General features: G+C 40.6%; 1 protein-coding gene across 10 annotated transcripts in view; it reads right to left on the bottom strand.

Moving 5' to 3' along the window:
• KCTD15 (potassium channel tetramerization domain containing 15) overlaps nucleotides 1–26,552 on the bottom strand; it is a 53,159-nt gene extending 26,607 nt beyond the window's left edge. The window contains exons 1-4 of one of the 10 annotated variants that reach the window (XM_073307888.1): nucleotides 26,490–26,552; nucleotides 25,858–25,990; nucleotides 23,718–23,901; nucleotides 19,126–19,301 (exon numbers count right to left, since the gene is read on the bottom strand). In XM_073307888.1, coding sequence (XP_073163989.1) covers nucleotides 19,126–19,301; nucleotides 23,718–23,738 — 197 coding nt within the window. In that variant the 5' untranslated portion in view covers nucleotides 23,739–23,901; nucleotides 25,858–25,990; nucleotides 26,490–26,552. Of the gene's footprint in view, nucleotides 1–19,125; nucleotides 19,302–23,717; nucleotides 23,902–24,873; nucleotides 25,147–25,295; nucleotides 25,718–25,857; nucleotides 25,991–26,237 lie in introns of those variants that run through there. The other 9 variants (XM_073307884.1, XM_073307890.1, XM_073307886.1 and 6 more) reach the window with 9 other exon arrangements.
• Nucleotides 26,553–27,924: the final 1,372 nt, after the last annotated feature.

The following is a 27,924-nucleotide window of genomic DNA, read 5'->3' as shown; positions in this document are numbered from 1 at the left end:
AGGGAAGGTCCTCTCATGAATCAGTAACTGGTTAAAAGATAGGAACAAAGGATAGAAATAAATGGTCATTTTTCACAATGGAGAGAGGTAAATAGCGGGACTTGTATTGTTCAATATATTCAGAAATGATTTAGAAAAGAGGGTGAACAGTGAGTTGGCAAAATTTGCGGAAAATACAAAATTACTCAAAATAGTTAAGTTCAAAGCTGACTGCAAAGAGTTACAAAGGGAGCTTACTGAACTAGGTGACTGGGCAAAAAAATGGCAGATGAAATTCAATGTTGACAAATGCAAAGTAATCCACACTGGAAAAATAATCCCAGCTATACATAAATTAGCTGCTACCACTCAAGAAAGAGATCTTGGGATTCATTGTGGATAGTTCTCTGAAAACATCTGCTCAATGTGCAACGGCAGTCAAAAAAGCTAACAGAATGTTAGGAACCATTAGAAAAAGGATAGATAATAAAACAGAAAATATCATAATGCTGCTATATAAATCCATGGTATCCCCCACACCTTGAATACCGACTGCATGGTGATCTAGTTGCCCCATCTCAAAAAAGAAGTATCAGAATTGGAAAAAGTACAGAGAAGGGCAAGAAAAATGATGAGGGATATGACACACTTTCCACATAAGGAGAGATTAAAAAAGACTGGGACTGTTCAGTTTAGAAAAAAGATGATAACGGGAGACTGTGATAGAAATCTATAAGATCATGGATGCTGTGGAGACAGTGAATTAGGGAAGTGTTATTACTTCACTCAACACAAGAACTAGGGGTCGCTCAATCAAATTAAAAGGCAGCAGGTTTAAAACAAACAAAAGGAAGTACTTCTTTATACAATGCATAGTCAACCTCTGGAACTCATTGCCAAGAGGTGTTGTGAAGGCCAAAAGTATAACTGGAATTAAAAAAAGAATTAGATAAATTCACAGAGGACAGGTCAGTCAATGGCAACTACTCACAACAGTCAGGGATACAACTCCTTAAACCACCGACTGCCAGAAGCTAGGACTAGCTGATGGACTGGATCGCTCAATAATTAACCATTCTGTTGATTCCGTCTGAAGCACCTGGCACTGGTCACTGTCAGAAGACAGGCTACTGGGCTAGATGCACTATTGGTATGACCAAATATGGCTGTTCTTATGTTCATCCAAGGATCTCAACGAACTTCATATAAAATAATTTAAGATTCACAAGGCCCCTATAAGGTAGGGACAGTAGATATTATTTCTGTGTTGAAGATGGAATGCTGAGACACAGAAAAATTAAGTGATTGGCACACAGGACCAGAAAGCAGTTGAGTAGTATTTCACCCTGCCACGCATGCCATTTGAGAATATGAATTTACACTGAAGAAAACGAGAGACTGCCGGCAGAGTAAGGTACTATTCAATATGCTAAGTGTAACAGAATTAACCCAGGCTTAGATCCCAGGTCTCCTGTCCTCCAGTCCTATGTTGTAACCACAAGATCACACTTTGGCTCCAGCATTGAACAGTACTGCTCAATGTTTCCAGCAGTATTTTTTTTTCACATTTTCACTCTGTCTATTATAAAACTAATGAGGCAGACCCAGATTCACTCCAGGGTATGCATGGGAGTCCCCAGTGGCAGAAGGCTATTGGGTGAATGGAGCTGGGATAGTGAAAAGCAGCTGCAACCTCCTTTACTATGGGGTGCATTTAAGGGGCCCCAAGCTGCCTGAAAAGCAGGTGGCACCTGCCAGGGAGAAGGCATAGGCGGCCTAGGAGCGTACTGAATTAGCGCTGCCTGCTCTGGAGCCCTGATGAAAATTCTGAGGGAACAAAGCACTGCTGTCCTTGGCTAGAGCACATCCTCCTCCATGCCCTGCCACACAAGGGGCTTAGCTGAAGCGTGGAGATGCCATTTGCACCTTTCTGCACCACCTTTCCTGAATCTGGCTCATAATTGTATCTTTCAACTAGTATGAAGATTAGTATGAAGCTCAATAGAAAAAAACAACCCTCCTCTGGATAGTTGTAGTATATTTCCACACACTCTCACCTATCCAATAGGGACTTTTAAAACCTTTTCCCATTATGGCTAGGGCCCCAGCAATTTCACAGCCGTGAAAAATGTGTCAGGGACCATGATATAAGCCCTTCCCCCATGAAATCTGATCTCCCCCATGCTGCTGGGAATGCCCCAGCTGGGGGCTTGTAGCTGGAAGTCCCGGCCGGGCTAGGGAAGGACAGGACTTCGGGCTGCAGGAATCTCTGGAGCTGGGCAGCAGCCCCGTAGGTTCCTGCAGCTAGAGGAGGCTTGTGGAGGTGGATCCAATCTCCCCCTTGCTGTTGGGAGCGCCCCAGCTGAGGGCTCGTACCTGTGAGTCCTGGCCGGGCTGGGGAGGGAGAGGACTTGTCCTTCCCCTGCACAGCCATTCTTGGAGCGTGGGGAGGAGATAAGACCCACCTCTGGGTGCCTCCCAGGAAGCTCTGGGGCTGGTCAGCAACTCCAGAGGTTCCTGCAGCTGGAGGAGGCTTGTGGAGGTGGGTCCGATCTCCTCCTTGCTGTGGGGAGTGCTCCAGCCGGGGGCTCCTAGCTGCCAATCCCACAGTGCTGAGGATGGACAGGACTCAGAACTTCCTCTTCACCTACACAGTTGCTTGTGGGAGCGGGGAGAATCAGATCCACCTCCAGGTACCTTTTGGGTTGGGACCCCCCCCCCGTTACAACACTGTGAAATCTCAGATGTAAACATCTGAAAACATGCAATTGACCAATTTTAAAACCCTCTGGCCATGAAATTGATCGAAACAGACCCTAAATTTGGTAGGGCCCAAATTATGGCAGCCAGATAAACAGCCACCCTTGTGAGGGGAAAGGAGCACCAGGGCATGGGCCCTTGGAATTCTACAGAGACTAAACATATAGCCCTGCTGCTTTACAGAGGTGCCATTTGTGTGCTGCCATGAAGGTTCTGCCACAGGTTCCATTACAAACCCTTATTGTCACAGTTTAATAACTCAACCACATAAACTTGCTTCAGGCTGAAACTCGGCACTTAGGGTGTCAGAGCAGAAGAGAATTTTTGTTTTAAACAATTTTTCTAAAAAGTCTATTGTTCATTTTTATATATTGATGGGGGAAGGAAAGTATGACAGCCCAAAGTTGGGGGTTTCAGCTCTGAATGTGCCATGCTGCCAACACCAATCATTTATAGACAGGGCCTGATTTTCAAAGGTACACCTCTACCCCGATATAACGTGACCCAATATAACACAAATTTGGATATAACGCGGTCAAGCAGCGCTCGGGGGGGCGGGGCTGCGCGCTCCGGTGGATCAAAGCAAATTCGATATATCGTGGTTTCACCTATAAAGCGGTAAGATTTTTTGGCTCCTGAGACAGCGTTATATCGGGGTAGAGGTCTATTTATGTATGTAAATAGGCAAGTAGGTGCCTCGTGAGATTTTTAAAAGCACCTATGCCCCAACCCTCAATGCTAGGTTGAAAATCTGGTCCTTACCCCATAAACAAAAACACTAGCAGAAAATAGAGAGCTAACTCATCGCGCTCTTGTACTAAAAGCTGTGAGATGTTAAAAGTTACTCAGCAGACTTAACATGTTCCCTGCCCATCATTCTACCAGGGAGAGTGGTTTGTGGGCCCACAGAGACCAGGGCTTTCCAACAATGCCTGCATCCCAAAATCTTCAAGGAAATCCGACAGGGAAGGCCAGTCCTTCTGCATTGGTCTAAGAGACTCCTCCCTGGCAGCACAGCTCAGTGAGAGCTGCTGTCACAGCATGACTGCCCACAGCTGCTCCCTAGGCCCCAGCCGTGAGGAATAGAGGGCAAGTTGATGCCAAAACTGTCAGCACTCGCTTTCACTTGACTTTCCACCTGAAATTCTGCAGATTTGCCAAGATATTGCTGTCACTTTGATATGACTGTCGTCTTTATCCTGGGCTGACATGACCTCCCTAACCATGGAGCCCCAACCATGCAATGGGCACACAGATGGGCTTCTTCATCCTGAGCGCAGATCCTGGAAATGGCAACTCAGATTTTCCATGATACTATACAGCCAAGGTAAGAAAGGCTTTCTTGAGACTGGAGGGAAAGTGGCAAATGTGATATAGCCACTGATACCCATTGTGCATCTCCCCCACCCCCCGCCAACTTCCACTTGGTTTAGCTTACCTCCTCTCCTGTAAGCAAATATGCTTACTTAATTTAGGCCACACTCTCAAGAATCTCAAACTCAGCTTCTCATTGTGATTCCACAATTTTGGGTTAGGTGCACAAATTCTATTGGAAGTCAATGAAATCTGAGTGCCTACGTTATAGGCACATTTAAAAATCCCATCTATAAAAAACTCCGGAGATAAATGGCCAAACATAATGTCTAAATACGGAATCTGATTTGTAGATACAAAATTTAGGCTTTTTTAAAACATATAACCCAAGAGCATTTATCTTTCATTATTTAAAACTGATTTGGACAAAGCACCAGAGAATATACTGTACAGTTCAGGGAGGAGGACAAGACAACCTACAAGGTGAGCGGTTTATCCATCTCTAATTTCTATAATCCTGTGTTCTTGCCTTTTAACTTTGATGCTGGAATTCCATAGGAGTTTTTTGAGCCATATGCTCACACTGGAGTGCTTCTGAAGGATATTACACTCATTAACTATTACGCACCTAGAGGAACTACTGGATCTATTACTATTACCTAGATTTAATACTTTATATTTTGCTGTGCAGGCAAGAATATCTGTTTTTGCAATAGATCAGAGCTGGTATATATATATTTTATCAACATGTATTTTTAAAAGTCAATAATCCAATGTGGCCATTACCATTCACTTAGCTAGGTAATTCTTAAGGTTCTAGGATGATTTTTTTTATACTGTGCCTTTTGGGGGTGCAAGGAAGGAGCAAAGAGAAAGAAGTTATGGCTAAAGGACCAGGGTTGAAGGGAAAACAGTCTCCTTTTAAAGTTAGTGGAGAGTCCAGTTCTGATCTCATTTCCACCAGGTTTACACTGTTGTAAATCTAAGGGCGTCACTCCTAATTTACATCAGGGTAAGTGAGATCAGAATTAGGCCCTTTAGAATTAGTTATTCATCATTGCGGGAGGACTGCATGAGCTCGGAAAACATGTCATTGCGAGTGCGTTTTTTTCGCTTTCTAATCTGCCATATCCTCAAGGACAGAGATGATAGGGGGAGCATAGAAACATTCTACACTCTATGATTCTGGGGGACTCCATGGTCACCTGTGCTGTTGAGTTCATCACACTGACCAAACAGGAAATGGAATTCAAAAGTTCCTGGGGCTTTTCCTGTGTACCTGGCTAGTGCATCGGAGTTCAAAGTGCTGTCCAGAGCGGTCACAATGGAACACTCTGGGATAGGTCCTGGAGGCCAATACTGTCAATTTGCATCCACACTACCCCAAATTCGACCCAGCAAAGTCGATTTTAGCACTACTCCCCTCGTCGGGGAAGAGTAGAGAAGTCGATTTTAAGAGCCCTTTAGGTCGACGGAACAGGGTTGGTTGTGTGGATGCAGTCATTTTTAAACCGACCTAACGCGGCTAAATTCGACCTAACCCTGTAGTGTAGACCAAGCCTAAGAGTCTGATGTTTGTGCTCTCTTTGACTCTTTTTACTTCAATCCTAGTTGCACTTTTATTCAAGGAATTAGTAAAGATTCAAAAAAATAATAACTTACATTTGCTAAAAATATCATTTAAATGTCACTGTCCCCACTACTCCACTTTGATCCTCATGAGAGTTCTTCATCTTTTATGTTTCATTAACAGAGAACTTACTCTAAATGTGGGGTGTAAAAATCAGTATTGGAGTGATATTAAAAAAAACAACAAATCCTCTAAGTTCCATCTTCACATTCCCTAATCTCCCAGAGAGCCCTATCCTGCAGGAATTGCATCTCCATTCAAATTCTGTGGTAGCAGAGGGCACTCAGCACCTGGTAGGATACATCTGAAGATGCCCAATTCAAACAAAACATTCCCGCCTCTTACAAACCTATTACTGCTATTCCTTTAAATAACTCAACCCGGAGCAATAAAGGCCCAGAACACACACCCAAAGAATAGCAAGCTGCATCTGTAGGGTCTTGGTCTTCAAAACTGGGTTAACTTTCTTCTTTTTTACTACAGAAACTTTCATCTAAGCAGGAGATAATTAAACATTATGATTAAGATTCTCAAAGCTGACTGGAAGATTTACACATAGCTTCCATTAACATTAACATGGTACTGCTGGGCCCTTTGGGAGGCTGGGGAACATGAAGATATTAGTTTTGTTTTAATGTTAATGGGAGCTGTGCGTGAAATCTTTGTCCCAGTGAAGTCATTGGCAAATCTCCCATTTCAGTGGCACCAGGATTTCACCCTGTGTACCTAACTGGTGCAAGTCCTGTGCCTGCCCATCCCCTGCAGGTGTGCAGGAAGCCTAGTACTGCCCGGTGCAGTTTTGCTGCCTAGCAGGAGGAAGGGACTGGATCCTAGGAGTCGCACAGAGCTGCTTATTTCAACAAGTAAATGGTGCTGCGTAAATGTTCTCCTGATATGCTAGCTTCAGGCAGGAGTATGGGTATGGCTGGTGCATAAGGCTAGAGCCTTCCATTTTTAATTTACCCATATACCTTTCTCTGACTTTCTGAGCACAGATACACTAAAGGAGCAACTTTCTCCGATAATGCTTTTCAGCATAGCAGAGCATAAACTCTCAGAGACTTCCAGTAGCAACTCAGTTATATATGGGGCCAAATTCAGTGAGGGTATAAATGTAATTTTACATATTGAGCCCAATTCTGCCTCAGTTGCACAGGTACAAGTCCCTCTGATGTAAATGGGACTTACACTTATATGCAGACGTGACTGTCTGTCAGTCACAAGAGCAGTGTAGTGGAAGAGCACTATAACTCACATTGGCTGGGCATTCAGTGGGTGTGCAAAACAAGTGCATGGTACACCAATTTGGTAAACTAGGATTCTAAGGAGGGTATTAAAGTAGGAAAACATGTTTTAACTTACATTCTCTCCCTTAGTTGCTTTTGGTGTGTAATTTATACTAATTCTGCACAACCCCTGAACACCAACTGTGCATGTTACATTAGGCTATGCCCAATATGTAACTCACACCTACATTTGTGTTCCTATTTTATCCCAGGTTAGCCCAGAGAATTCCATAGGAGCTGTAGCTCCACTTACTGAAGACAACAGATGGCTGAACAGGGCTACTGTTCTCTGCTTATTTGGTACTACATTCATGTGATCCGAAAGCTGAGTCTATCCCTATCTATCTATATTTCTGAATCAGAGTTAAGTTGGTAAATTAATAATGCTCCTATTTATTTTTACATTTGGTTAAGTTGTACTGATTTTTTCCCAACTGTTCATGTCCAGAATTATCTGTGTATTGTAGTTTGGAGAGAGAATACAATGAACATGGTCCTTATTTGCACATCCAGTATGCCTATGATCATTTTGTTTGAGAATCAGAGCGGATAGCAGATGACAGACACAACCCAAATGGAATTTCCAATGGATTTTTTTGTTACTACTGCAGGATGAGAGGAGGAAACTTAGTCAGTGAAAGGAAGGTGTCATGAGAGGTGTGCCATGGTTACACTCCAGAAGGCAGAAAGACCCTCCCTCTCTGAGCTGTTGGTAGGTAGGGTCATACAGAAGGCAGTGTCACTAAGGAAGGAAGACTACATCTGCTACTTAAGAGATGTGGCTCCCATTCTTCAACTTGATGGAACTAGAAAGAAATCAAATAAAAAAAGCCTTGAGCCATTGGCCTGAATGGAGTAATTTCAGATCTGCTCCACCGTAACTGAGAGCAGAATCTCACTGCTTGGCCATTTCAGTGTTACTGAGTTGTCCATTCTTAACATGAAACAATAGACCCATGGGTTTGATTCTGGTCCCACTGAAACCAAGAGTAAAACTTCCTTTGACTTAACTAGGAGCAGAATCAGGGTAATCATTTAACCATCAACCCCTTCTCCCCAAAAAATATAATTAACATTAAAATGGTAAAAAAATGTGCTTATTTGTTTGGGTTTTCTGACAAACCAATACTGGATTTTTTTTAATGTAAGTTTAAAAAACTATCATTAAATCTTTTCTTTCTTCAATTACAACATTAACATTAGTGGCCCAAGCTCTGTTCTCATTCGTATCCAACAACCACAGTGACATCAATGGGCCAAATTCATCCCTGGTGTAACTCCAATATAGTAGAATGACACCAATCATGATTTTGTCTCAGTGAGGTTATATGGGATTTATGTGAGTGCCAAATTTGGCCTAGTGCCGCCAACATATTTCACCTTTCCCAACTGCAAAGCTTCAGCCTTTGGTGTCGATAAGACTGGTGCAACTCATTGGCCGGTGGAAGGCAAAACACCTGCAGAACAGTATGACACCAAAAATGTTAAAGACTCCCTGAGTTTTTCATTATCTACTTTCCCAAGAGAGAGATTTGCTGCTGCAAAAGCTTCTATAGTTCTAAGTGGATTACCTGCCAGCACTGGGTAGCATCTGCACTCCATTAGAACACAGACGTAACAGCAGCATGCCCTTTGGACTGTGATTCCTTCATCGTTTCAGCTTTATGTTGCAAATTTCATTTTTCCAATTCTTGCCAACCGATCCTTTCTGTGTATGTGTATCAGCATTTGCTGCATAATAGCTTTCCACTATCCACGTGCAGGATTCCCTTCAGGTATTGCTTTCTGTGGTCCTCAGCAGATAAAAAAGCAGCAATTTTAGCCTTTGAACTCATACCATACTGCAGTAGAGTGAAAGCAACACAATACAGGTGAACCCTAGAATACCTCTGCCTAGCCTATATATCCTGTGCACCAGCTCTAACAGGCAGACTGTAGTCACACTGATTGCATCAATACAGAGTGAGAGTGCATACACGCTAGGCTAATAACCATCCTGCTTGAGAAAATTGCAAATAGGAACAAATCAAGGAAACACTGAACTCTGAATATGAAAACATCAAAAAAAAAATGAAAAATCAAAGATTAGAAGACAGAGAGGGTGACCTCCTTGGACTGAGCAGGGGTTGAAAGTCAGTAACTCCTGAGATCTAATTCCAGCTCTGCTATGTCCCCATCTGTAAAATGGAGACAGTGGGCCATATTCATTTCTTATGTAACTATTGTTGTCAATGGAGTTGTACTAGGGATGAATGTAGTTCAATAATAGTTACCTCCTGAGATCATAAATAAGGGGTGTCAGGAGTAATTACTTAATGTTAGTAAAGTCCTTTGACAATGTAAAATGCTAGAGTGTATGAGGGATAGCTATTGTTATCAATTTATTATTAAATTCACATGGTAGGGAAATCTGCCCAAATCCGTAACGTAAGGGTTACTGTTGCTTTAGCTGTGTTAGCTAAAGCCTACTCTGTACAGAATGTTGTGACTAAGTGCTCAATAGGTCTATACTCTCATACTCTTTCATTATTTAAATCTCGTGTCTGGCATGCCTACATATTTATTCAACTGAAATATGCATTTTGCTTTTAAAGCCTGTTTTAACCCATGAACACACTGGGCCTGATTCTGATTTCACTTATACTGGAGTAAATTTGGAATAGAGTTACTTCAGTAGAGTTACTCTTTTTAAATCTTAGCTTTCATAAATGAATACATGCGTGTAGGTCACAATATATATACACAGAAAGACACCTATAGTAATCACCAGTGGGATCATTAAAATAATTAAGCGAGGCCTAGAGACAAATTCATTTCACATCATGCTCCTTACAAAACATACCCTTCATCTTCATAGTCCAGAGAGTGTATTTTACAAACATTCTAAGGAGTTAATGAAATATTACTCTAAGTAGACTATGTCTGCATTCCATAATAGGGTCTGTATAAATCAAAACTTGACTTGTGTGGACAAATGACAGTGAAATACACTTAAAGTCCAAATATCAAGAGGTAGCACCACTTTACTGCATTTTTACAGTAGTTGACTATGACCTCAGGATATGATTTCCAATGGAATGCCACTATAGCTTCACTGTTACATAACTCCTCCACATGGGATGGTGAGTGTGCTGGATGCACAGCATTAAAAGAGAAAAATCAATAAAGGAGAATTCCCTTTGTTTTGAGTATAAAGCCACTGTTACTGTGTAACAGTGATCACAGACAGAATACTTTACACTGTTCATCAACATGAAAACAACCTCTACCTGCACATGAAAGCTAGAAACAGGTTGCTTCTATGGCATCCCGTGGGAGAATTTTCTCAAACTATTCTGCTCGTGCTGATGCTATTCATGCTTCACTTGCAGTGCCATGTAAACTACTGCATCCTTATTCTGTGCAGCTGGTGCCACTGTGCCCTGTCAGGTGAAAGGGTAAGATGGACATCTTGGGTCGTAGGAGCCAGAGAAGGAATGAGGAAAATCAGCATAATTCCCCGAAAGGACAAAGAACTGATCCAACTAACAGGTGTTTTACAACATCAGAGTCGGTAATAGGTCAGGATGGCACCATGAGTTGGATCCCTTTACTTCCGTTGTCTGAAAGCTCTAACAATGCTTTCCAGAGCCCTGTCTGGAACCAAGAACCTGCCTGTAATGACACATTTTTTACACAGGCAGCACGGCAAGGGAATTGTAAAAGAGATGAAAGGAGAGAGGCATTTGCATTGCACTTAACCACAATCACGTTGTCTGTTTGGGAAAATAAAAGTAGAGTAGTTGGACAAAGAAGACAAGGATAGCTGAGATCTGAACCTAATATGCTGGAGATACTGCTCAACACTGATCCTTGCAAAAGTATTACCCCATAGCTGCTCCCAAAGGTTGTGAGAGGGAGAGCTCTCTACTGAATGACCATTGGTCATGTCAGTCAGACCTGTCTAGGAATGCTTCTTATGACTACAGGAGCTCTGCATTATCAGAAAAACACCTAGATTGTCCTTCCCAATATACCGTCCAAGTTGAACTGGCAAATAAACTAACATGAATGTTTAAGCTTCTCAAATTCTATTTTTAGAGCAGCCCATGTTGGGGGACAGCAACATAGATACAATTTTATGTTCAGAAATCAGATAAGCTTGATCACTGCTATCAATTCTTCCCCATTATTAGCTTGTTTTCTACCCCTTCCACAAAGAACACGACACCCATTTATGCCAATGATCTCCAAGTAACCTAGGCTTGGATAGATATTAATTTGGGGGAACATGATTAGCAGAGACCAGCTAAGTAACTTTTTCCTTGCAAATTCCATTAAATGCTCTGAGTAAACATCATGCCTGTAATTCACTCATGAACAGAGCTCCAGAGCTGGGATCCAGTTGATATGAGTTGCACTCCCATGGGCTAAATTCTCATCTCGGAGGCTGGCAAAAGTCCCCTCGCAGCAGGTTCTGCTGTGTAAGGAGGGGCCATGCAAGGGGAAAACACGTTGAGCACACAGCATGTTTGCCAGCACACAGCTCCCTGCATGCCCTGCATGGGCTCCCTGCATGGGCAGGGCAGATCCAGGTCTGAAGAATCCACTCGTACAGATCCTCCTATTCCCCGCATCTCATCAAAGCATGGCATTAAGACCAGGGGGACCACTGCAGCCTCAGCAGAGTAGCTTTCTGGCTAAGGGAAGAAGATTCCTTCCTCTTCGCTTTGTCCCAGTGCCCAGCCCAGCTACTCAGGCTAGGCGCTGGCTTGAGGATTTTGCCCCTTATTGCAAGAAAGTGAGAGGGAGTGTAAAATGACTGTTCCAAGCTGTAATTGTGTCACAGTTTTGTTTTCACAGAGACCATGTCCTCATCACCATGGAGGGATCACACAGTGCATTTCTACACTTCTTGTGCTCTGCAGAGCTCTGCTCTAGCCAGGTAGCAGCATTAGAGGCCCGTTTAGAGGAATGGCAAGGAAATGCTTACTAAATCCATTCCACCTCAGAAGCTGTTGTAAGGGTGTGTGGAGCCCTGACTGTGTATGATAACACTGAATAACATTCTGCACGTATACAGCTCCTTTCCGATGAGGATCACAAAGCATTGACATGAGTAAATTAAACTGCACAACGCTCCTGGAAAACATTATTTTACATATGGGGAAAGGGAGGCACAGTGAAGCTAAATGACTAGATTAAGTTGAATTACTTGCTTCAAAAAACCAGCAACAGAACTCGGATGTCTTAGCTTCTGGAATCAGGCACCTTGCCCCCTTTCCCCTCATTCTTCCCATGATTGTAGCAGCAGCAAGAGGGCAACTGCCAGTGTGCAGCCTCACTGCCTCAAGCCACCAGGCTGGGAGTGAGAATTCCTTTCCCCTCTCTCCAACTCATATTCACTGTGAAGTGCAACCCTCCTTTTCTGTGGTTTTATGCAGACTTTTTGTGTGGGGGGGGCAAGCACCATTTAACCCTAATTTGGCCTTGGTCCTGCATATCTTTACCTGACAAAATTCCCCTGGAAGCCAATGGGACTTTTGCCCAAGTAATAACAAAGTAAGGCCTGGTCTACACTGGGGGGGGGGGAGGGGGAATCGATCTAAGTTACGCAACTTCAGCTACGTGAATAACGTAGCTGAAGTCGTCAAACTTAGATCTACTTACCGCGGTGTCTTCACTGCGGTGAGTCGATGGCTGACGCTCTCCCGTCGACTCCGCCTGCGCCTCTCGCCCTGGTGGAGTACTGGAGTCCATGGGAGAGTGCTTGGCGGTCGATTTATCGCGTCTAGTCTAGACGCGATAAATCGACCCCCGCTGGAATTGATCGCTGCCCATCGATCCAGCGGGTAATGTAGACAAGCCCTAAGAGTCAAAGGATTTAGTCCTAAATGTGAGTGAATGAAATAGCACGTTCCTTCCATAACAGTGGAAATTCTAATGTTAATCCAACATAAAACTAGGTGCACGCACATCAAATTGTGAACAAAAACTCTGTACACTTTTAACTGCTCTCGTCTGTATCACACAAAAGCTTGCCTTAAACAGCAGAACTCCCTGTGTTTTCCTCCAATAGGGGAAGTAGGCAACTTACTGAAAGATTTGCCTTTCAGAGTAAATCCTGAATTTCTCTGCCGCCCAAAAATGAAAACCAATTTATAAGTGTGCAATCTTTATTCCATATTCTTGCCTCCTGCTCTGCTGAATGTTTGTAAAAGAGTGGCTCCTACCTCTTTATCAGCGTTCTAACTGGATTCTGCTGGAAATTAATCAGCTGAGGAAAACTGATGTAAGAGAGGAAAGTAACTGTAAAGTGGAAATTCACCTAAAAATATCCTTTGGGTTTTAACTTTAAAGTTCATAAGTTTTAAATTAATGATGCGTATTAAAAATAAAGAACCTTGTCCTGCAGTCCATGCAAAAGCAAAATGCTCATTTTGGAGTTCTGTAGGTATATGGATCAAACTCATAAAATGTTTGCATGTTGGATAATTTACTATGATATGTATCCATATAGTGTAAGAGCTCAATTCTGCTCCACTGAGGTCAAGGAAAGCTTTATCGCTGACTAAAATGGGAAAACTCACTAAAGGTGAAATTCACAGTGGTTTGGATGGTCTGCCTAAAGTTCTTTATTTAAACCTCTTAATGGATCTGCCTGGGGGAGATGTGTGAGCTCCAAGGAGGAACAAAATACCACATGCATACCATGCAGGTGCACTGACCCACAAGTAGACTGGTGTGGAGGGAGTGTGGAATAGCCAGGGAAGGAACACAGTATCTATCACCATGATGTTCCAATGGCCCAGAACTACTGCTCAGAGGGTACAAAGGGGTAGCAGATGTTATTCTAGCCTATAGGTTTGAGTATTAGCCTCAAAGGTTCTGCGTATTAGCCTCACAGACTGTTCATGGGATAGGGACTGAATTCCATCTCCACCCTGTTTAATTCCCTGACTACAGCCTAGAGCTCGTGTGGGAAGGGGTGGATTTCAGCCTACTTGCATGTGTACGGTATGCTTCAGTGTTTGCTAATTGCATATAATTTCCATTTTCAGTTAACACTGCAAGAATGTCCAAACGTGACATGAGATTAGCAAATAAATCATAACAATGACACTAAATTCTTTGTGTACATGCAGAAATCTGAGATATTCTCAAATGTGAAAAATCTGTAAAAGAATATATCCCACTGTTTGGGACAAAGCTAGTGAAAAAACCAAGACATTCAAAACTGAAGCTAGCAGTCCCTTCTTAGCTTATGTGGCTATGGGGGAAAGAAGCACAAAGGGCTTTAGGTAAGAAGAGAGGGCTACACACTGTTCCCACTTACACTGGCATGCAAATTTGCAGTAACTCAGCTTTAAATTAAAATTTCCAGATGTTTCTTCATTTGTCCCACAAGAGGAATATTACAGAAACCTAGGAGTTTAACGTATTTGAAAGAACAAAACATATACAGTACATATAACATAAAACAAATATTAATTATCTAAGGATGTTTCTGGTAAATGTATTTAGCTGGTACAGGAGAATAATCTAATAAAGAGTGCACTCCCATCCTACCAAATAAATATTAGATTTGGTCAGAAAATAAGACAAAAATTTTCTGGGAAAATGTGTCGTTTTAAAAAAAAAAAAAATTCAAATTTCCACAGAAAAAATCAGAAAAACTTTGAGATTTTGACTAGTTCTAGTAAATATGGACTTGGGATCTAATCCTGCTCTCATTAAAGTCAGTGTTTAGCAGCTTTTTTCTTTGCACAGTGTGCAAGTGATTGAACATTATGTACAATAATAGTTGTACAATAAGGACCTTTTCTTTTTTAGGAGCTATCCCATCCTATTAGATACATAAATATGTATAATTTTCAATTCACTTTATGGACGTGCTAGAGCCTTCACAGCTCTCGCAGTCTGTCATGGAAATCTGTATTCAAGTGTCAATGTGTGAGAGGGCTGCATTAGAGGTAGCCTGGGTGAAAACATGAATGAAATTTCTAGAGGAGCTGGCTGGCAAACATTAGTGACTTGTCTGTTTTATTTAAATATGCGGCATGGACTGTGGGAGTGCATAAGAGTGTCTTTCTTTTGGATGCCTGTAACTTAAAACTACCAGTGTTAAGACTTTTTGAGAATGTATTAAACATAAATGAATGGAATATAATTAATCTGAGACACTCAGTATACAGATCCAGCCAAGGTAGAATGTGAATCTCCTTGCATATCCAAAACCCTTAATAATTTCAATTACGTTTTTTGCGGGACACGGAATACAGGATCACGCCCCTAAATTGTAGCTCTCCATTAAAACAGGTTAATAATGGAAACACAGATAAATTTACACATGACTGTCATATAAATATATCTGTTCCTTATTTTCTTAGAATGCTGGCATATATCTTTGAGAGAGATACGATAGGTGAGATAGTATCTTTGCCTTTATCCTTTGAAAGGCCAACATATTTGTTTATATATTGTTTATGTTGATTGGAAAATATATATTGTACCATAATGATTAAAGTGAGAAATGCAGACTTAGAATGAATCATTTACAGTGGCCATTTAATTAGTTTCCCATTTGTCACACTAGTTAAGTGATCCTGCTTCTTTTTCTTCTTCAAATCACACAGCTGATACAGATGAGCAGGTCATGGCATACGTGTGTTAAACCTACACAGTGGAGGAGTTTATGTTTCTGTAACATAGCTAAATAAGTTCCCTTGCAGGGAGTGCATCATGATGTAGCCTATGAAAGTTTACAGCAGAAGATGTGACTAACACCTTTTGGGCCTGATCTTGCATCCTTTACTCATGAAAATTCACTCACTGGAGCAAATTCTCCTCTTAGTTGAGCTGATATAAGCAACAAAGACTTTAACAGAGTCACTCTGAAGTTACACTGGGATAACTGAGTGCAGAATTTGGCCCACTGACTTCAAATCATTCACTAGTTCAAATCACTGACTACTCATATGAGTCATGGTTGCAGAACCAGGTTCTTTATTTTCATGAATTACAGCTGAAACACATAATTTATGAATGGCAGAACACAGCAAAGCCATGAGTGGGCTGAGCACGGTCAATCCTACCAAATTACAATGAGAAATGTATCACACTGTCTGCTGTCAGGTGTAATTTATATCATACCAGAAGGGTGACTGAAAAGCAGGTATAGGCAGGAACTTACCATGCCTAGAGTTGTTCTTGTTAGGCCTGATCTTGCAAGATGCTGAGAATGCTCAACTGCCAGTGAAGTCAATGCAAATTGAAAAATGTTCAGGACCTTGCAGGATCAGGCCTATTATAAGTACAACTGAGGAATAAATATGACTGAATGATTTTTCTATTTTCCATTAGCATGAGGTGTGTGCATACGTGTTTTTGTGTGTGTGTATATATAATGTAAATAATAAGCTAAAAGTATATTTAGGATTTAAGAGCATACAAAAGCAAATAAAGCATGTAATGCAGATACAGAGGAAAATTTTCCCCTACACTTTAATTTTTAGGGTGCTGAAACTTTATTTTCTGCCACTGTATCAAAGACTCAGCAAAACATATGATATCCACGCCTATTCGGCAAAGTACTTACGCACACATTTAAGTGCTTTGTTGAACCAGGGCCTATACAATTTGATTAATCTGCAATACTTGAAGCTCCTATGAAATGCTGATAGCCAAACTGAAAAGAATTTAATACCTTATACAAATAATCCCAAAAGCTCCGCATGTGTGAATATAGCGGCGCCTCCATCTATGGCCACGCATGTCATCTTTGCAGCGTGAGCTAATGGTGCTTTCCACTATTACCAGCTGTCTCACGCAGCAACACATATCCTTTTCTCCTACACCAGCTCAAGCCCCAGAATCCCTCTCTCATCCATGCTAATTGCAAAGGCAATTTATAACCTCATGGAAGATATTCCAGAGAGCAATGAAAACAAAAGGTTTTGTGACTTTATCTCAAGAATACCACTGAGGACCCAGAACTTTGAATCATTGGGAGTTTTGCCATTGACTTCAATGGGAATGAAAGCAGGCCATCCTGAGTAAAGAATGGGGTCACCATTTATGTCAACTCGAACACTGAAGGAACCCAACTGGCAAAATGAAACAAAATAACCAGAATCTCTCTCTCTCTAAATACAATATGTGTGTTCTGATACCTCTTTACTGCATATCCCCTTTGTTTGGTTTTCTGATTCAGTGATGTTATTCAAACTTTAGGATCTAAGGGTCCAATCCTGCAAACCTTTACTCGTATGAGTAGATTCGCTGAAACCATGGGCAAGGATTACTTGAGTGAGAAAAGGTTTGCAAGTTCAAGCCTTAAGAGATAACACAACACATACAAATGCAAGACAATACACAACAAGATATCACACAATACACTAGTGTCTGACCAATAACTGTTTTGTACTTGCAGCTTAAAAACCAAGAGGAACACACTTTTGTTGTTTCAACAGTTAGAAGTAACAAATCTGTATCATAAGCCGAAACCTCTAAGTAAAATCTGTGCATTTATTTCAAACATATTTATATTTTGCAAGTTACACAGTTGAAGTTTCTATTAAATAACTCTGATATGGGGCATATTTTTTAAAATGTCAGCAGTGATTTTTTTTTAATGTGGAAACAGATGTGATATTTTACTGCAACTGCTGCATATTCTCTGTATTTTCTTTATGCTGTGAAACGTCTGTCTGTTTTTTTGTTATAAATCTTTCCCCACCGGATAGATTTCTTCATTGTAATTAAATACTAGACTGAAGTCTTGAAATAGATGGTCTCCTGAAAAATCATAGGTTTTTTGCCTAATTTTAAAATATTGGCATTTCAATTAATGTTCCTTTTCCATGGAACATTTCAATGCACTACCTAGGCTTGAACTGAAAACACAGCCATATGCTTTATGACATCAGAGGCATTTCAAGGAGTCTGCATAAATGTCATTTACTGCTTGGGAAACTGTCAAATCAGTGCAAAAATCCCTAGTTCTTCTGAAGGGAAAATACTTGAACAAAAATGTAGCTTTATACAGCTCCTTTGTACTGAAAAGGCTGTCCCTTTGCAGAAATACAGGTTATGTTGACAGCAGAACCTCTGACAACTAAACTGCTGACCTGATTCCTGGTTTGCATTTGGGATCAAAACTGCTTTCTTTAGCCAGTGTGACCAAACACCTTGTACTATACATCTCATATTTCCTGTTGTTCAGATGTGAGGCATTTGACCCTTACATAGAATTAACACATTCTTATAAACAAACTATGTTATTCCTCAATCTCAGAATACTAATTTTGGTGGATTTAGTTACAAATCTAAAGCTATCAAGTATCTCTTATGAGATACTCTGGCTAATATGCTTTTAACCCTTAAATCACTGACATTCTTCTGCTGCCAGCCCCGGGCCCGATCCTGAAAAGAGCCAAACACCTGCCACGTGCATCTCCTTCCATGGCACTCCACACCTCACAGAATAAGGCCCCAAATGAACACCGGAGAGGGTTTACATACGCATATCTCTGCAGTTTCTCCTGCCTTAAAATACTGACCAGATTACATAATCCTCACCAGACATATCAGTAGCATGTACAGTAAACAATCTGCATGCAATAATTATACACAACTTTGACCTGATGTGCAGTTGCAAATAAACACATTGTGTGCTGGACGTTCTGCTGAAAATTAATGACTAGTGTCACTGCTGTTGAATAAGTGAGTACAGCTCATCTAAGAACTCCACCAACCTATACAACGGCAGCTATTATAGGACTTCTCCTGGCTGACAAATGTATCCATGAGCACCCATGTAAAAGATGGGCTACTGTTTATTTTTCAACCAAAGTTTGTTTTAAAATACAGAAACATTCATAGAGTGGTGAATATTATAGGACAGTCACATCAACAGGTGCTTCAAACATAACAGTATGGTTTGGAAGATGTTGAGAAAGAAAATGAATAAATTGTCTAAATAATACATACATTTTGAAGTCTTTTTTTCCTATAGAACTCTAGTGAAGTTAATGTATAAACTGGAGACTGAATTATGTATAAGTTTTGAATATATAATAAGTCGTGTTTCACATCCAAATATTTCACACAGGTAAATGTATATTTCCAACCAATGAAACGAAATAGGCACACAGCCTGAAAACACTGAGATCCTACCTGGAATCTGGATACTTTGTCAAGGTAGCCAGGCTGCTGGTGTACATGTGTCCTCCTACATCGATGTGCACAGGAGCATTGGATTTGGTGAGTTGAGCTGGGAGAGGAATTCCTTGAGCAGCCAGGGGAGAAACTGGGGACCGTGTTAGAGACAGACGGGACATGCTTCTTCCCTCCTGGAAACGGAAGACAAAAAAGAACAGTTTCTCTTAAATGTAACTGTGTGTTACCTTTATTTCTAGTGTGATCACAGATCTAATCAGATCATTTTTGCATCTGCCTGATCACATATTCAGCTAACAAATTATTGCCACCACTGTAATTAAGTGTATTTGCATCATTTTCTTCAAAGTACCAGAGGGGAAGAGAAAGATGCTTATTAGCAATAAGAAATCAAGAAAAAAAATTTCAAGGTGTCAGCCTCAAGGGGCATAAAACAAACTGCAAAATTCTAATTAAAGGTCGCGGGCTTATGTGTTAGATGTGAAATATCCCCTGACAAACGAATAACCAATTTGTGAATTGGGATTCAGGGGTTTTTGCAAGTTTGTCTCAGTAACGAGACACCTCTAAATTAGTGATTTCCTCAGTACCTAAGGCATTTAGTTTATACATTTAGTAAATTTCACATCAAACTATGAAAAAAATAGATTTTATTTTTAATAATTACAAAATAAATTGATAACTATCGATTATATCTTAATAGTAGATATAATGAGGGACTAATAAGCTTTCAAACTGAAGGAAATTAATAGCTGGAAGTAATGACAGCAGAAATACATATAAAATGACCAAAGTTTTCATGACACAAAGCTTTCACATATGCCTTATGATCTAGCATTAGAAACCAGAAATATACGTATGAACATGTGTATATTTATTACTTTAAAATATCTGAAATTAAATGGAATTGAGTCTATATATTTTTAGCTGATTTACAAATTCATGCACTGAACTTCTGCTTCTGTTAACCTAAAACAAATATTTCAAAGACTTTCAAAAACCCCGTTTGATTTGGAAGGGACTGCTAGGGCAAAAAAATATATATATTTCCAAAAAGTCTTCAGGTTCTATAAGAAAAGGATGATAACTGATTCTCTCCCAGATACCAACATGTGTCTTACACAATTGATTTAAGTTAAATACAAAATTATAGGTAACATACATGACAAATGGAAAAACTGCTCAAGCTTTTGGAAGTTCTATCAGACACCACTGTGTCTTACACAACTGAATAAAGTAAAATAAAATAATAATGAAAACATATATGACAGATGGAAAAATTGTTCAAGCTTTTGGAAGTTTTATAAAATTCTTCATCCTTTCTGTCACATATGTGTAGAACAACAGATGCAAAATATTATAGTTAAAAACATTTCTTAATATAATCTAATTTTCCCTGGTATTTTGTTTTGCAGTCATGCTACCAAACATCTAGGCGCTTCCTAACATCTGACAGACGCTTCATATGCAGTATTACAAAGTGAATGTCCAATTCTTCCAGGTTAGTTTGGTGACATTTCTAAGAATCCTAAAACTGGTTTCTCCTTTCTTTTAACAATATTTCTTTTTGCACAATATGCTTGCCCAAACCATTCAGTGAACATATAATTGACAAGATTCCTTAAAAATATGGTTACCAAAATATATGGAAAGGGACTGAAAATATAATGTATCTCAACATCTTTAAAAGAAAACCACATATTAGATTAGTCTATTTCATCTAGTTTAGTTCATAACAATTTTAAACTACTCCAGTACAGAAATACATCACCCCATTATGAATCCACATCCTTTTCTCTTCAAATGCAGAATGGACATCTGCACTGAATGCGAACAAAATATCAACACTGTCCTAGAACTTCTGTGTCAGTCGATGTGAAATTGGCATTAACATTTTACTGTAGCACCACCTTCAAGGAAAATGACTGAATCCTTTAATGACTAAAGTTGTTGCTTTCTTCTTTCCCACAAGGTCCTGTTGTGGGCAACCTTTAGGAAATATGTCATATCACAAATAAAACAACTAATTTTTTAAAACACCGTAGTACTTTAGTAGCCTGTTCTCTAGTTGTCGATGCTATATCTGTCTACCAACACAGACAAGGATGTATTCCTACCAAAGAGCACAGCAAGCTCATGTTCATTCTGTACTCCTTCACTTAAATGTAAGGGTCAGTAGCTACAAGCTGAATGTCAACTCTGTCTTTGTTCTAACCCTAACTATTATCACTAATGGTAAAAGTACAGACCTTGCAGGACACAGACCTGCCTTGGAAATACACCTCATGGAGTTTTACAAAAAATATGCCTAATTAGGGCTCAACTGGACCCCTACAATTTCTAAATGAAATCAAAGAACTTGTAGTTCTCTTTAAATAAGTCTTACATTTTACCATTTGTCTTGAAATACAGACTCCAATTTTAAAATATGCACAGAAAGCTAAAGATCAAGTGATCTGAATCTATTTGTGCATATTTAAACACTGCTACTGTCTTACGATTTTGTTTAATGTTAGTACATCAGCAAATGCCTTGATCTGCAAACTGTCTAAGACTCTCTGTGAGGCCATGCCCATACAGTAGAGATATTTAATTTATACTATTCACTGGAGGGACTTTTTGAACAATCCCCTGCTTTTGGCATCACTCAGCTACAGTATGCACTGAAAAAACACTTAATTATAGAAAATCACTGGAAAACTAAAATACTTCACAATCTTGTATGGATTTTCATACTTATTGAGGGGTTTCAGGCTTTTAATTTGGGGGAGGGAATCAGAAGAAGAACTGAAATACAGGTTTGTTTTGTTAGAGAAGATTAATATTATAAAATAACCCAAATGTTTAATAAAGCTGCGATAGCCAATCACTTTTTGTATTAGTTAATCAACAAAGAGCATAGGTCTTAAACACGATCTAAACCGTGTAAAAAGCACTTCCACTAATCCTAAAATTAAATATTCCTGCTTCCTTAATCCTAGTTTGTATTGACTATCTTCTTACATGTATTTCTCAATATAAACTGCTGCTAAAATTCACCACATCAAGTAATATATTTATTTAATGCACAGAGCTGGATCTTAAAAGTATTTATCCTGTGGAATTGTGTGTTTTCTAATACTGATGTGAAAATTAAAACCTTAAGGGTAAATACTGAAGAAACATTAACAAATTTCATTTTTAAACCATGTAAAATAATCCATGTTCTTTAGTTGCCTACAAAAGGGTATAACATCACTACTAGTGGCACAAGCAATAACCCTGCTCTAATAAGTAACACAGGAACTTGCTAAAGGCAAAATCAATAGAGCCTGATTCCCAAATTATCTGAATATTTAGTTTTCCAAACATTACACACCAAGATTTTTCAGATCCAGCTTATCTTTTTCTGCCTTTCTAAGCTAACTGCATAAGTACTGCTTGTAAAAACTATTTGCCCATGCAAAGTGAAATAATCACAATGCCATGCTCATTTACACACAAAATGATTTTGTGTCCCATTGTGCTCACAGTTGTTCAGCTCTCTAGGGGTGATTAAACTAGCTATGCTGCTACAGCTTGAGATGATTTCACTGAATCGTTTCTCCATGAAGTTGCTTCTTTGCTAAGCTGTTATTTTAACCATAAAAGGTAAACAGAAGGCAGTTGTAAGAGCTCCATTCAGCTCCATGCCCAGGGCTATCACCCTAGGGCCGAGAATGCTGAAAGACTGCAGAATTTTCCAGGGTGTTGCCTTTCTTCCTCGGAAGCCTACAGGAATACTGTTCATTTAATACACACTCTAGATGATACATTTCAGATCCTACTAAAAGAAAGACTTCAAAAGTGTAAGAACTTTTGGGCGAATGAAGCTTTCCCACCTCTGCACATAGCTTGGGGCCATGGCAACCAATACTGCTGTTGATGTTGGGAAAATACAGTAGAAATAAACTGCACAGAGCAAGGCAGAGAGATAGGGAGAAGGGAGGTGAAAGGTTGCAGAAGAGAAACAAGAAACAGTCTGGAAGGGATAACAAGAAAAAAAGGGAAAAGAATTAAAAAGAAAGCAGCTCTGAAGGAGGGACAAAGTTAAATCAAGGAACAGACACTTAAAAGACTACAGATGGGAACCAACACTAATTAAGGATGTAAAAGTGCTTTGTTTCTAAAGTTTATTGTTGCCAGGATAAAAATTAATTGAAACTAATGCTGTTATTCACTCGTGCAGTTTAATTCCTTCATGCACATTTAAGACATGAAATGAAAACTGCAGGTTTAAGGACTTTCCATGAAACAGCTCTTCCTATAAGATGTTGAAAGGAGGCATCTTTCAATCCATATGCAGCCAGCTAGTTGTGTGTGCATCAAAGGCACAAAGTCCAGTCTGCTGCAGGACCACTGACTCGTCTTTAATGAGATCAGCACCAACATCTGTTCTCTGACTGGTTCCTTTATTGGATTCTCATTGAAGCTTTTTTTCCCCCACAGACCTTTCTTTCTTTAACAGCAGATCTATTATAGCACTAAAAGTAAAAACCACCGTTTCAGCCCCCCTCCCCCCGATACCCCATTTCAAGCACTTTGGAGAATAACCAGCTAAAGAACTTAACCTTGCACTCTCGTGGCTTCATGGCACTGTCTGTATTTCCAGGGAGGTAGGATTCAGCCCAGCCAGAGGGTCAAAATTAAAGAGACTTGGCATTACCTTTGTCTCTATAAACACGTAAACATGATAATATCCAGAATCTGCCTCTTAGGCGACTTTGAGCCGATTGTTTATTTTGTGAAACAAACCTAAGACAAAGAAGTGATGAGGTTATTTTAAAACCTTGGCCAATGGGTTACAAAATAAAGTCCATAAAACATTTGCACACAACACTGCTTCAGAAAATACTGGACATTTGCTAGCAAGTGGATTAAGTCAGAAACTTTTTGGGAGCAGTTAGCTTGTTGAGCTCGCGTTTAAAAAAAATTCTTTTTCCCACTCTCCTCCCCCCATTCCTAGCACTCGCCAATCTATTTAGTGCAAGTTTCACGTCACCCAAATGCCTTTCCCTGCTGATGGTCAGGGAAATCACCAGGAAGCCATGCACACCGGCCACTAAACTTCTAGCTTTTTTGTTAGAAATATATACAGCAATGCCCAAAGGTAAAATTCAAAAAAAAAAAAAAAAAAAGGCACAACATGGCGTCCCTTACTTATTCTCACATAACAAGAAAGGAGATGCCTTAGATGAATGCAGGGGGGAAAATCTGCACCTCCGATCCTATATATTTTATGTGCAACCAATGGTGGTGAACATTGGCCAGACTAATGTATTAATTTTGCAGAAGTGTGCCACATTACATGTAGGAACAGAAATGCAAACTATAGCCTAGAGTGGTTTGAAGTCTACACCAAATCAAGCTGACTGGCGCCAGAGTTTCATTCACAGACCGCCCGTCTTTTCCATATTAAGCTTTGTCATCTGTCTTCCCCCTTTGTGTTTAGACACCCTAGAGACGACCCCAAAGGACGGACCCACAAAGTCCCCACCAGAACCAAGAGGATCTCCCCTGAAAGCAAAAGGGGGGACCAAACCACAAACCATCAACAACCCCCACAAACAAACATCCCCCCTCCCTTCACAAACAAACAGTGCAAGGAAAAACAACCCACCAAACCCCAGATTCCCCCTCCCAGCCCTACAACGCGGTGGCAGCGGCTGCTGCCTATTGCAGCTGCCCTTTTGGAAAGTGCAATTGTTGCCAGTGCTCCTTGTGTACCATTCAAAAGCCCGGGACCCAATTAGCTCTGCCTCCTCCGCGCTGTGGCTTTGCCCCCGGATCCTTTGCCTTCTTCAGTGTTGGGGCTAGGGCGGCAGCAGCAGCCTAGGAACCCCGGGCATCGGGGCTCAGCAACACTGGCCATGCTTTAGAAAAAGGAAACAAACCATACAGATGGGCATGCATTCACACACACACACAGAGAGAGAGAGAGCACCAGCGCTATCAAAGGAGGGTGGAGGAAAATGGATCCTGTAGCTTTAAAAAAAACCCTCCGTCTCTTCTCCAGAGCCAAGATCTGAGTTAGTTTCAAGAAGAGGCACTTTCCAAAAAAAAAAAAAAAAAAAGCCATGCCATGCAATGCGCACTCCCCAGTCCATGCAGGGAGAGACAGGAGCAGCAGTCAGAGCAGCTTTCCTTACCTTGAACACAGAAGAGAGATCTGCAAACCCCCCTTTTGCTTTGGGCTCTGTTGGGTTTGTGTGTTGATGGGTTTGTTTTTTGCTTTTATTACTATCTTTGTTCCTTAGATCCTGCTGTGATTATTATTATTTTTAAAGCTGCTTCTTCCCTCTCTCTTTTTTTACGCTTCTATTTATTTTGTGTGTGTGTGTGTGTGTGTGTGTGTGGAGGGGGGGGGAAGCCTTAAAATGAAACTGCCGAGGCTGTTATGAGAAGAAAGGCAATAATCCCGTCTCTAAATAACAGAGGGAAGGGAGAAGAGGAAGAAAAAAGACGAATTCTTGCTCAGGGCTTTGCAAACGCCTCCAGGGCAGGGGATTAGGCTACAATTAGCTCAGCCCTTTGCTCTCGCCCTAGCTAATTTTGCGATGAAAATTGGATATTTTCCCCTCCTTTTGCTGGAGATCTCCAGATTAAAAAGATATCTTTCCAAATAAAATTATTATTAATAATAACAATAAAAATCAGATGGCAAACCCCAACCCCCCTTCTCCTGCTTCCCACCCCCCTCCCCAAACTAACCCCCCTCTCTCCTTGGCTGCAGAATCCTTGTGCTAACGGTTTGGGTTGCCAGCTCCTCTCCTTCCTTGGCTGGGGGGATAACGGTTTAATGTTGTGGAATATCAGGCCACTGTCACGTCCTTCAATAGACTTACTGAAAAGAAGAAGGAGGAAGGGGGGGAAAAAAGCTGATTTTAATCATTGTCATTTGGTCTGATGTAATATTTCCCCAGGCATTTTCAACTAGGCATAAATTTTCAGCTCCCAAATAAGTAACGCAGGGCACGTTTCTCACATCTCTTGACTCCTCTGTTACAATTAGGGTAGCACCCACTCTGCACTTGTTGATAAACTAGATCAAGTTAACAAAAAAAAAAAAATACAACCACAAAAATACCTACAGCAATCAGGATGCAGATCGGGAGGATTTTTCGGTGGGGGGGGGGAGGTTGCAATTATTCCCTTCCCCCCTCCCCTCGGTTTCCCCTCCCCTCGCTCCCTTTTCACCCTTTGCTAATGTCTCGCATTGTAAACGCCAAATTTCCTGTAGGCCATTAAAACCAAATGACGTCTATCGACATGCATTGTGCTATTGCAGAAAGCGCCCTGGCAGGCCGCCCCTGGCCAAAAGCGCCATTTCAATTATAGCGCACGGCTAGATGGAGATGTCTGCCATGAAGATTTCCCAGGCAGACAGGCAGCTCCACAGGCGCTCCGCTGGCTTGGCCACAACAGCAGCCGCTGCTGCTGCTTCCCGTCGCTGTGCCTCCCCCTTGGAACCTCACACCAGCCCCCCCCCCCCGCCCTCCAACCAGCCGAGCAAAATCCTCCATAAACTTTTAACAAAAGCAGATTGATTTGGTGCCCTGCATTTATTTATTCTTTTGCAACTAACCCAATCTGGGATATTGATCTCCAGGGAACCCGGCATTCTCCACCTCCCCCACACCCAAACTGCCCCCCTCTCCCACAAAATGATGTTTACCTTGAATAAACTTTTAATATTTGTGCATGTGGTTTAATGTATTTATTATTAATATTATTAGTTGCAGATGGCCAATGGGGCATATGAATTCGGGAGAGTTGCCTACTGGGTCAGCCTTACACAAAATATATATATTTATAATATTTCTCCTGGAATAAACTTTTTAAAAAAATATGTCTCCTTTATTTTATTTATATGATTTAATACAGATCAGGTCTTTTTTATTTTGCAAATCACCAACCTGGCAAATGAACACTATGAAAACATCCTTCTCAGCCCCTTCCTCCTAAAATTATGTTTATCTCTGAATAAACTTTTTAAAAATTGTGTCCTTTGTTTCATTTATGTGATTTCATGCAATTCAACCCCCTTGTTATTTTTGCAGTTCATCACTCTGCCATGTTCATCTCCAGAATGTACCTTTCCTTGACCTCCACCCTCCCTGAATTTTTTCAGTGCATCATTACTTTTCAGACCTTAAGAGTGTAAGGATGGGATATATTTGTGTGTGTGTTTGTATTTGTATATTACAAATAAATGTCAGCCTCTGTGGACTAGAATTAGGTTAATTTTAGATCTTGAGCGCCTACTAGCTGCAAACAACTGTAAGTGCAGAAAAGTTATGTAATTATTTATTTTTTTGTTGTTATTGCAAAGGTCAGGCCATTTTCATGGTTAAAGGGAAATCAGAATTGCTTGTCCTCACCAGAGAACTCCTCTGTCAGAGAGAGGATCTGAAGCATTGGGCTTGCTACTCTTTGCTTTCCTGACATTTATGGCCTGAGCAGGAAGGCGTGGGAACTAGTTGGCTTTTTTTATTCTTTTTATTACTGCACCATTAAGGAACAAAGTGAGAAAGGCAAAAACCCCTAAAATTGAGGTTTTTTTAAAGTTATCTTCCATGGCAGGAATAAACAGAAACTTTTTTCCTAAGGGTAGTGTTTTTTTTTTAAGAGTACAAACTACAGGAGAAGAGGGAAATTTTCTCATTAAAGTTACATCCCTGCAGTTAGTTCAATTACTTGATATATGCAGAAGATGTTGTAAATTTAAAGATTTAAATAGCTTACAAAGATGCCGGAGGCGCCATCAGTTAATTTCCT

This window comes from Lepidochelys kempii, chromosome 12, assembly GCF_965140265.1.
Source record: "Lepidochelys kempii isolate rLepKem1 chromosome 12, rLepKem1.hap2, whole genome shotgun sequence".
In the NCBI taxonomy this organism is placed as follows: domain Eukaryota; kingdom Metazoa; phylum Chordata; order Testudines; family Cheloniidae; genus Lepidochelys; species Lepidochelys kempii.
This window is presented reverse-complemented; position numbering and strand designations above follow the sequence as displayed.